The 10,902-nt window shown below is 48.5% G+C and overlaps 1 protein-coding gene and 2 long non-coding RNA genes across 10 annotated transcripts in view; 2 read left to right on the forward strand and 1 right to left on the reverse strand.

Moving 5' to 3' along the window:
• Positions 1-6: 6 nt before the first annotated feature.
• On the reverse strand, positions 7-8,825 carry LOC103383266 (cAMP-specific 3',5'-cyclic phosphodiesterase 4C-like). The gene is made up of 16 exons (XM_025058578.1): positions 8,705-8,825; positions 7,350-7,484; positions 6,607-6,734; positions 6,346-6,528; positions 6,223-6,262; positions 6,079-6,146; positions 5,147-5,309; positions 4,648-4,741; positions 4,372-4,529; positions 3,654-3,770; positions 3,397-3,543; positions 2,897-2,996; positions 2,648-2,802; positions 2,439-2,561; positions 1,634-1,816; positions 7-1,118 (listed from the first exon to the last, which is right to left on the reverse strand). Exons 1-16 carry the CDS (start codon positions 8,744-8,746, stop codon positions 225-227), a joined length of 2,730 nt encoding a protein of 909 aa, XP_024914346.1. The 5' UTR covers positions 8,747-8,825; the 3' UTR covers positions 7-224.
• Positions 1,691-2,812, forward strand: LOC107989058 (uncharacterized). Its single transcript, XR_001760588.2, has 3 exons — positions 1,691-1,824; positions 2,227-2,332; positions 2,458-2,812. It is a non-coding gene; the product is annotated as an uncharacterized LOC107989058 (long non-coding RNA).
• The window catches only part of LOC107989059 (uncharacterized), a 12,892-nt gene continuing 5,555 nt past the window's right edge, over positions 3,566-10,902 (forward strand). For 3 of the 8 annotated variants that reach the window (XR_003050593.1, XR_003050592.1, XR_003050598.1), the window contains exons 1-7: positions 3,566-3,599; positions 4,328-4,392; positions 4,495-4,708; positions 5,056-5,176; positions 5,581-5,714; positions 8,773-9,902; positions 10,021-10,149. This is a non-coding gene — a long non-coding RNA (uncharacterized LOC107989059). The other 5 variants (XR_003050595.1, XR_003050594.1, XR_003050596.1 and 2 more) reach the window with 5 other exon arrangements.

Consider the following 10,902-nt stretch of genomic DNA (forward strand, 5'->3'; position numbering starts at 1 on the left):
CAGATCCAGATCCAGATCCAGATCCACTTCATCCCACGTGGCAGTGATGGACGTCCAGACACTCGGCCGTGAAGAGTCCGGTCTGTGGGCCTTTTGTTTTCATGTCTGTTGTTCTGCTGTCAGTCTGAGGTTCATCAAAGACCTGATCTCAGGAGACATCCATAACTCTGGGTTTCCTCACGCTCCTCGTGATCTTCAGCATCTTCAGTTTGGTTGATGTTCATCTAGGTTTCCTCCCCGACTTCATCCTCAACATTTACCTCTTCTTCTACCTCCTCCTCTTCGTCTTCTCCCTCCTCACATTTCTCCTCCTCTTCGTCTTCTCCCTCCTCACATTTCTCCTCCTCACATTTCTCCTCTTCCAGGGTTTCCTCTCCTACTTGCTCACCATTTTCTTCCTCCTCTTCTTCCAAATTCTCCACAACGTCTTCATCCTGCGTTCCTTCTTCTTCACCTTCCTCCTCAGCAGGTTCCTCATCATCTTCTTCCCCTTCTACATTTTTTTCTTCTTCAACCTCGTCCTCCTTTTCTTCATCACCGTCTTCTTCTCCTCCATCGTCCTCCTCCTCTTCTTTATTTTCACCGTCCTCCACTACGTCCTCTGTTTCCTCCTCAGGTGTCGGCTCATGTTCTTCCTCACCTCCATTTTCCTCACCCTCACCCTCCTCCTCCTCCTCTTCCACCTCGTCATCAACCTTTTCTTCCGTCCCTCCTTCTGGAGGCTCTTCCTCCTCCTCCTCCTCCTCTTCCTGGACTCCGTTGTGTTTGCTCTTGTGGTTCTTCTCATCCTCTTCCTCTTCCTCGTCCTCTTCCTCACCCTCTTCCTTTTCTACGTGGTTCTGCTCCTCCCCGTTCTGCCCCGCCTCCTCACCCTGCGTTTTGTCCATGTCGTACACGGCGTCGTGGTTGTTGTGTTCCAGGTCCTCCAGCGTGATCTCGAACTGGAAGCGATCGTGCTGAAGGTGTCTGTCGGGGGGAGGAGAGGGAGACTGGGGCATGGTGTTCAGGTACCAGTCCCTGTTCTCCTCCAGTGTGTCCAGGAGCTCCTGGGCGTCGGGGTGAACCAGGTCGGCCCACGTCTCCCACAGCGGGTGGACGATGTAGTCGATGAAACCCACCTGGAAACACCATCAAAGTCAGTAAAAGGAATACAGTCGTCCTTCACTGTCTCAGTGCATCATGGGTATTTAATGTTTCAAATCAGGAGAGAAAAATCCGCAATATATTTATATATATTTATACATACATTATATAGTGTGCTGCAAGAAATATATAGTACGTAGGTAAACGAGATTTTGAGAAGTTTTTTTTTCCATACCTCACGCCCTACGATGACTCGTAAAGGGTTAATATACACGTAAATAATATAACAACTATCGCGTCTCGAATTGGTCTTGGAACGTAAACCTCGCGATATTTGAGGCACCATAATATTTCATACATATTTTTTTCCACATTCTACGTCATCATCGCGGTTCTCAGAGGCTGACGCAGCGTCAACACCGGCAGCCGTCGGTGTTGACACACGGTCTCAGTCCGTCAGTAACTCTCTGCTCTGGTCAAACAGTTTTAAACCGTTTGTCGTCTGGATTAACCGGATTAGCGACGATGAGGGAACGGAACCAAAGTTCACCTGGCTCTTCTCCACCGAGGCCGTGTGTTTGTCGCACATGGCGCTGATCTCCATTCCTCTTTCCCGCTCTTTGTCGCCCTGTCGGAAGAACTCCTCCATGATTCTCTCCGTCCACTGTCGGTACAACGGCAGCGTCTTGGTGGGGTTGCTCAGGTCGGCGCAGTGAACCATGTTTCTCAACACCTACACAGGTACACACACAGATTCACAGTTAAACCGGTTAGCATTACCGCGGCTTGTTTTAGCTGGTCACCTGGTGGCTCGGTTAGGAAGTGCAGGACAACCTTCCATCTTTTTTATTATTTTTTCCATTTAATTTCAAAATTATTATAAAAAAAATTTAGAAATAGATTTATTATTTTTTTTTTAGAGTTGCAGGTCTTCAAACTCCCGGCCTGGGGGCCATTTCTGGCCCGTGACCCCTCCAGATCCTGCCCATGTATAGATAGAATAATAATTCAATTTCTACCTTCAGGGGTTTTTTTATTTTATTTTTCAATAAATAAAATTATATATGTTGTTATTTTATACTGTAAAATTGAAGAATATTCATATTAAACCAATTTATTCCCTTTTTTATATATATTGAACAGTGATGTGGCCCCCCAGATGGTGGCAGTAGAGACCCTCAGAGCTGAAATAATCACTTCTCTGTAGTGACATCGAAGGAGCGCAGGAACATCTGTGTCCACTGCACAGGTTTCATTCATGTTTCTTGTCCCAGAAATGGGAACAAAAATCAAACAGATTTGTTTGTGTTTCTCACTGATGCTCAAACCGTGGTTCTCAGACCGGTACACTGTACCTGTATCCTCTCGGTGTAGTGGTCCAGCAGCAGCACTCCGGAGCTCGTCACCTTCTTCGTCTCCACCATGGTCTTCAGATCGCCCAGCAGAGTCATGTGTTTGGACATGTCCGTGGCCAAGACCTGCACAGAGAGGACGGAAAGTTCTAGAGAAACCAGGCGTAGCTCAACAGACCGGTTCGTCGACGTCCCCCGTCTCCCACACTCACCATGTCGATGACGAGCTTGCGGAGACTCTGCCGCTGTCTTTTGGTGAGGTTCTGGAAAATGTCACAGTTTTCCTGGTGGAGGAGTTTGAAGCCCACCGCCAGGTGATGGTTCTCCAGAACCGACTCGTCGTTGTACATGAGCGCCAGCTCCGAGTCTGAGGAGGACAGAAGGGAGAAACCAGAAGGAGGTGTGTGGGAGACCAGACGTCCGGTGGACGCGTCCTGCTGCTGATGTCCAGCTGTACTCACTGGTGTTGATGAGGAACTGGTTGGAGACGCCGGGGTGGTCCACGTCATGGATGGCTGCGGCAAACAGGGCGGCGAGGATCTCCAGGTCAGTGAAGACGGCCTGAGACGGATGAAACAAACATGGAGGACTCTCAAATTGTCTTGACATACCATCAGAAATACGGAGGGTGAGTCAGAGACACGGGTGAAGTCAGGGCAGAAGATGCTCTGCTGTGACCTCATACAAAGTAACTTCAGGCTAATTTACTGTTAGCTATGCTGCGTACATTTAGCCTAGAAAGAGGTCAAAGGTCATCCGAGGGGACAGCCGCCAGAAACAGACAAACAAAGACAACTTCCTGTCGAACAGTCTTTACTTCACAGACACTGTGTGAATGTATATTTATATGTATGTTTATATGTGTAAATATATATAAACACATATATATATGTATGGCCTGTTTGTCCTTAAGACTATTTTTAAATTGTGTGTGTGTGTGTGTTCTTGGAGAGTCACCCACATCCAGAGCAGGTGTGGAGAGGAGGACGTGTGTGGACTGGGTGACATCTGCAGCATGGAGGCTGTTGTGATAGGCTACGTTTCCATGGTAATGGTCCTCCAAGGTCATCACGTAGGAGACAAAAGTGTCGACTGGGATTCGAAACGTCTGACTATTTTTAAATTGTGTGGGAGGAGCAGGAGGAGGAGGAGGAGGAGAGGAGGGTAAGTAACACTCCACACACACACACACACACACTCACAGACACAGACACAGACACAGACAGAGTTGATTACCTGGAAGATGGCGTACATGATGCAGCTGAGGGGCCGGTTGTTGGAGAACTCTGCGACTCTGAAGATGTTGAAGCTCCACTTGTTCAGATCCTCCAGCTCCTGCTCAGACGGAAGAGACGAGCGAGAGACTGAGTCAGTCAGTGAGAGAGGACGGATCAGGCAGTTCATTCACAGTCAGACGGGAGAACAGAACAGAACACAGTTCATTCCATTCCAGAGTTCACCTGAGGACAAGAACCTGAGGACAAGAACCTGAAGACAAGAACCTGAGGACAAGAACCTGAGGACAAGAACCTGGGGACAAGAACCTGAAGACAAGAACCTGAGGACAAGAACCTGAGGACGCTGTTTTTAAAAAACAGAAAAAACAAAAAACAGTTCTAGTCTTTTTATCTGTATTTTCCCTTCATTTAATTTTACAAGTGGCTGAAATGCAGGTATTTCTAAGTGGGTAGTACACCCAGTAGGGGGCAGTAATGCTAATCGAAACGTTGTTTTGTTTTTTTCGTGACCTGAAAAACAATTTAAATGAACTCTATTTCACTTTTTAGATGAGTTAAAATCTGCTGGTAGATTTATTAACCTGTTCCTGTCAAAGTCAGATCAGATTGGTTTGGTTTTTTTGTTTGTTTTTTTGTTTTGTTTTTTTTTTCCAGACCATTTTGTTTGCGAGGCAGAAAAGACGGACAGACGACCAGACCTTGGCGAGCTCGTCCTCCTGGTCTGTGTTGACGCCAAAGCGAGGCATGGAGGAGCTGGAGAGGCTGGAGCTGTGAGACAGTTTCCTCACCCCGCTGATGTGACTCATCGGTTTGTCTTTCAGGGTCGGTGACGGGATTTCCTCCTCGTTCTGCTTGTCTGCAGAAAAAAACAAAAAAAAACAGCACATGTTCATAAACAAACAAGAATTTATCGATTTAATTTGGTGGAAACTCAGAGGACAGGTGTCTGAGGAGAGACGGAGACGGAGACTCACCCAGGAAGGTGCTGGAGATGTACTCCGACACCTGGTTCCCGGAGCGGCTCATCTCTGACAGGTGGGACAGCTCTCTGTTCAGCATCCTCTTGAACTGGGTTTGGAGCGGGACAACAAGCAGAGACAGAGTCAGGCTGTTCTTTCATGTTTCAGAAAAACGTTCAGGACAAATTTTGGAGCGGGACAACAAGCAGAGACAGATAAACAGATAAACAGAAACCAACAGGTACTTCACACAGTGTCGGTCACAGGTTCGACTCCCTTTGGTTTTCTGGGTAAATATATATATATATATAGTGCTGAGTGCATCAGTGTAAATATTCTGAAGTTTGTAGAACGTGTCCGTCAGCTGAGAGGTAAACACTGAAACAAATGTGAAATATCTTTTTGTTTTATGTTGTGTCACAGCAGTGCTTAGAACTGAACCAGCAGAACCCAGGATGACCCCAGGATGACCCCTGGATGACCCCAGGATGACCCCTGGACCATGCTCACGTACTTTGTTGGAGGCCATTTCACTGACAGAGCGGTGAGTCTGGATGGTCTCCAGCTGGTCCAGACACCAGTCCAGTTCCTCCAGAGTGTCCAGGGCGAGTTGTTGGTATTGCTGGTCTGAGAGTGACGCCCTGGGACTGATGCAGACCCCCCCCAGTGGAGACCTCCTGGGAACAGGGGTTTGTATAATGTAATATCAGTCGGAATTGTTATAACGTCCCAGTGGAGACCTCCTGGGAACAGGGGGTTGTATAATGTAACGCCAACGGTACAAAAACAACGACAAACATCTCAGACAGTAAAATCACTTTGGTTGTAGAGTTTGTTGACCTTGGGTCACACTCTGATTGGTTCGTCGTGGGTTGTGCTCTTTCCTTACAGCAGGGGGCGCCACAGCTTTAACAGTTTTTTTTTTGTTGCATTTGTTTCTTCTCCCAGGACTGATTCTGTGATTGGTTGTCTGGGTCTACATTATACAGTCAACTGGCTAACTGTCTGAGCTGTAACCCCGCCCCTGCCCAACGACTGCTGTGATTGGCTGCAGCTCCTGCAACAACCCTGAGGATTTGAAGGTGATTTTTTTTTATTTTTACACTTTTTGTGTGTTTGATTTGATCAAATATCGTTCGATTCTCAGAACTGTTGAAATGTGACCCTGGTGAAAACTGTTGAAAACTCTTGAAATAGAACTGCCCTCCAGCAGGGGGAGACTTACAGTCAACACTGTTTGTGTTTTTTGTTTAAAATTAATTTTCCTTCTGTACAAAGTGAAGTTTTATGGTCGGCCATTTTCTACCTTCAGTTTAGACTCAATTATATGGATTTAAAAAAACAAAAAAAATCATTTCAACTCAGACTTAATAATGTTTAAAGTCTTAAACCCACATTCACAAACCCCCCCGCCCCCCTCCCCAATATACAGCACATGACACTTACTTGACTGTTGTGGACACATTAGCCAGGATGGTGAAGTTGCTCCGCACCGACCGTAGACTGGCCAGTACCTGAATGGACAGGGATTATCAGAACGTCTCCGTCCTAAACATTTCTGATGATGATGTTGAAAATAATTCAACTCACCTGAGCAAAAGGTGTGACGATGAAGTCCTCACCCGTGTGTCTGGAACAAGGAGAGAGACTTTGTTGTAAAACATGAAAACAAAAATGTCACAAAGAAAACTGCTCTCAGATTTCCCTCCTCACCCCTCACTGGCCAGAGAGGAGTTCCTGGAGACAGTTTTTGGCGACATGTCGTAGTCGGAGTCGGAGCGGTAGAGGAAGGACTCCCTCCTCTGACCCAGGGGGAAGGAGGTGTTCAGGGTGAGGCCTGGGCTCTGTGACCCCAGTGGGCTGTGACCCGGTGACACGCCGTTCTCTGCTTCATAACTGCAACAGTAGAAGGACAGAAGTGACTCACCCACAGGGTGAGAGAGAGAGAGAGAGAGAGTGTGTGTGTGTGTGAACCTGTCAGCGTCTGCGTTTGTGATGGAGATACGGGGGGGGATTTGAAGCGGAAGAGTTGTGGGGCGTGACACGTTGCTGAGAACCTCAGGGGAACGAGTGCGATCTCTTGGGCGGAGCCAGCAGGGCACCTGCGAGGTCAAAGGTCAAAAAGGCAGAAAAAGAAAATAACTGCAAAACGGAACTCAGTCTTAGGCTAGGTGGAAATTTAAAATTTAATTTTTTTTTTTTAAACCACTGGTTTGAGTTTCAAAATAATGAAGGTATTTTATTAAGATTTATTTGATGTCCGATATCCTGATAAAGTCCGAACATTTAACTTCCGATTCTGATATCATCCGATGCCGATATAGACCTTATTGATTTATCTGTACAAATCGATGTATGAGTACGAGATTAATTACATGTGTTGCAATGCTGCCATCTGGTGACTTTCACTTTAATATACAGCCGTTTTTCCCCAAAACTATTTTAGGGCACACATCGTTTTCTTTTCTTAAAGCTTCTTAACTTGTTTGGTTCAGACTCTAACCTGAACATTTCACTCGTTAGTTCTGACAGATTTGAAACACGACGATGTTCAAACACGTGGACAGGAACAGTACTGCGTTGTACAGACAGGTGGAGGCACTGAGGCATTTCCCTTTGTAAACAGTGACAACGACGACAGTTTCTTTCTTAAAAACGAGCCTGTGTGAACCCCCCGCCGCCCCCCCCCACAGTGCACACATGCTGCCATCCATCACCTGTAGACTGGATGACAGTCGTCTGCTCCGCCCCCTGCGCAGCTCTGCCCCCAGAGTGGCCCCAGATGTGTAGGATCGGCTGAAGCCCGATGACTCCGCCTTCTCCGCGGCACCTGTGATATCTGTGTCATTACCCTGGGAGTCGGGGGAGGCGGGGGGAGTCAGGGGGGAGAGGGCAGGTGAGGTGAAAAAGACGGACACGGAGAGAAGAGCAGATGATAAAACAAGACCAAATCTTTGAATTTGATTTGAATCCAAACATCCTGGAGTTGTCACGCTGTTGTTCCTGTGTGTGTGTGTGTGTGTGTTTGTTTGGCGGCACGCTCATTTGTGTGTGTCTGGGATCGGCCTCCACAGACTCGGCTCTTGAAGGCTGATCTGCACTGCAGCAGCGTAGCAAAACACTGGGGGAATGGCAGCAGTTGCTAGGCAACAGCGCTGCGTTGCCTCCATGCTGCGTTTGATGTGGTCCAGACCCAGATGTAGGTCTGGACGACGTTGAATACACACTAATGTATGGGCAGCCGCTCCGCAAAATCAATATCAGAGCGGACCTGAATAATGCAGGGTGTGATGTCCTTCAGCGGAGACGTCTAAATGAAACCGTCTGGTTTCACAGAGACGACGGGAGACAAACTGTCCCCACTGACTGGGAGTGTGTTCGCTGAGGACAAAAGCATGTGTGAGTGTCACATGGTTTATATGTCAGGACACACACACACACGTTCTTAGCTCTTCCTGTTACAGTTTCCAACTTCATTGTCTCACTTTAGCTCTTCCTGTTACAGTTTCCAACTCCATTGTCTCACTGAACCAGAACCAGAACCAGAACCCTGACCCTGACCACAGACAAACACCAACTCCACCACAGCAGGGTCGAAGAAGCCCACGCTGTGATAGATGTTAGAGAACGAAATGATAAAGACTGAGGACTGAAGTCTGAGGACTAAAGACTGAAGTCTGATGACTAAGGACTGAAGTCTGAGGACAGAGGACTAAGCTGACCACACTAAAGACTGAAGTCTGATGACTGAAGTCTGAGGACTAAGGACTGAAGTCTGAGGACTGAAGTCTGAGGTCTGAAGTCTGAGGACTAAAGTCTGAGGTCTGAGGACTAAAGTCTAAGGACTAAGGACTGAAGTCTGAGGACTAAGGACTGAAGTCTGAGGACTAAAGGCTGAGGACTAAGGTCTAAGGACTGAAGTCTGAGGACTAAGGACTAAAGTCTGAGGACTGAGGACTGAAGTCTGAGGACTAAGGTCTGAGGACTGAAGTCTGAGGACTAAGGTCTGAGGACTGAAGTCTGAGGACTAAGGACTGAAGTCTGAGGACCTCTCCACAGTTTGCGTTCTTACTTCTTCTCCAGTTACCGACAGCACACTGCGGCTCTTCTTCATCCTGATTGGCTCGTTCTGTGCCCCAGGGCGGAGCGTTCCCGAACCCAGGCAGCAGAGCAGGTGGAGAGCCAGGACCGGACAGGTCAGAGGTCACTGCAAGGTCAAACCGAGGTCAGACCGGGTCACAGCCGGCCCCCATTGGTACTGACTCCAAAGCGAACCGACCCCTGACCCAGACTGTGTCCACACTTTGAGCCTCGATGATTCCTCAGCTGCAGGACTGCACAGGTGCATTCATGTGGACCTCCAGTGGCCCTTAGTCCAGGGGGGGACGGGGACAGGGGGGGTCTATGTTTTTATATTTCCCAAAAGTCCAAAAACAGAAGTTAGGGGCCCGACGTCCTACTCCATGTTCACGTCATCTAAAAGTGTCAGGGAAGAAGTCTGTTTTTTTGCATATTGTCCTGGGTGGGCGGGACCAGCCTGCACGACTTCCTGTCCACAGTTCATGGCGTCGACGTGGAGTGTCGTTCACATGGTGTTTTCCAACTTTTCACCAGATTCCACAGAAATACAACTTCCTTTGAGCTTCAAAAACCAAAGTCCCGTTGGACTGTGGAAGACTACGCCCCCCGGCGTCCCCGCCGTCTCACATGAGCGTCCTGATGCGGCGGCCCGGGTGTTTAAAGAACACTCCACCGACGGTACATCCACACAGCTGTCGAACATAGTCCGCTGATCCTACGGTTCCACACCTGAAGCGTCCAGGTGGGAGGACGCATCCTTGACCCGACGTCGGCGACTCCGTTCTGCTCTGGAAAACCTTGAAGGAAAAGGAAAAGAATCGAAACGTTACCTCAGGCAGGAAGTGACTGAAATCATCAACTTCCTCTGTCTGTGGTGGACACGATCGGGCCAGAACCAGTACTTTAGGCACCTGGCTGTACACACCGTAATCAGGTGACCTGTGGTAATAACCAGAGACCAATCAAACCATGGCACACCTTTGTCCTAGGACAGTGACGGCATCACTGGTGTGTCCGTACCTTTCATTGTTACGTTACGTTCCCAGACTTGGTCTTTAGGTGTTTGTTGTTTTAGTGTGGACCAATGACACGGAGCTGTTGGTCAGATCTGGGCCACAACTGGATCCCACACTGTGGACATTCTTGTGTAGTAAGATCTGCTGCAGCAGGCTGCCCCCTGGAGGCACCAGGTATGTGGTTCTTATGATGCTCGAACCCAGAACCTTCTCCATGTAAGGCAGATGTGTAAACAGGCGTTGCTGCTTGCTAGGCTAGGCTAACCTTGCTAATGCTACACATGTATTTCAGAGGGAGTTTGAAGAGCTGTAGTCTGGTGGTGGGCCACCAGGGAAGACAGAAGGTTTCAGCTGCCTGGACCTGGACCTGGACCTGGACCTGGACCTGGACCTGGACTGGAGTGTGTGGAGACACACTGAGGTAAACAACGTCGGCCACAGGAGACTGACACAGTGACATATATATATATATATATTTCTGTGATGGCTGTGAGCTCTTAGAGCATATTTACAGTATGCACACAAAGACGACCCCCACCTCTCCTCCCCCCACGGCTGCCCCAGCATCACCTCCACCACAGAAGAAGAGACTCAGAAATCCTGCAACGTTTGCAGACGATTTATCTCTTCACACACCAAAAAAATAATAATAATAATAATAATATCATATTCTGCTGTTTAAATGACTGCCGTCCTGTTCGTCTGCAGACGCATTGGTACGAGATGACACACACACACACTCACACACACACACACACAGGCGCTAGCATGTAGGGATGAAAACACACTCACCTTGGCTCCTCACTGCTCAGATGGGCTGGGCCGTCGTTCACTGGGCTCCATCCTCGCTCGTCCTGTTCCTGTCCTGCTCCTTCTGTCTCTGCAGACGAGCTGTGTGTCACCACAGAGAGGGGGGAGAGAGAGAGAGAGAGAGAGAGAGAGAGAGTGAGCGAGCACTTGGCTTGCCTTCATGAATATCAGCGGCACCACCAGCATCCCTCCCCCTCTCCCTCCCTCCCTCCTCCCTCCTCCCAGGATCCTCCCCTCCTCTACCACAGTGGTCTCCCTGCTGCCACCACCCACCACCACCACCAGCACCAGCAGCTCCTCAGCCTCCTTGGAGAAACTCCTCCTCCTCCTCCTCCTCCTCCACACTGTAACCATTAATTCCATA

The sequence above is a fragment of the Cynoglossus semilaevis genome, chromosome 9 (genome assembly GCF_000523025.1).
Source record: "Cynoglossus semilaevis isolate Cse_v1.0 chromosome 9, Cse_v1.0, whole genome shotgun sequence".
Classification (NCBI taxonomy): domain Eukaryota; kingdom Metazoa; phylum Chordata; class Actinopteri; order Pleuronectiformes; family Cynoglossidae; genus Cynoglossus; species Cynoglossus semilaevis.

Bases quoted from the DNA above. Each gene is read 5' to 3' on its own strand.
- LOC103383266 (XM_025058578.1), bottom strand. From the start codon at position 8,746: ATGAAGAAGAGCCGCAGTGTGCTGTCGGTAACTGGAGAAGAA. The intron at 1,817-2,438 runs GTACAGTGTACC...GTACCTGTGTAG, and splicing joins ACTACACCGAGAGGATACAG to GTGTTGAGAAACATGGTTCA. The intron at 1,119-1,633 runs GTGAACTTTGGT...TGGTGTTTCCAG, and splicing joins CCTCGGTGGAGAAGAGCCAG to GTGGGTTTCATCGACTACAT.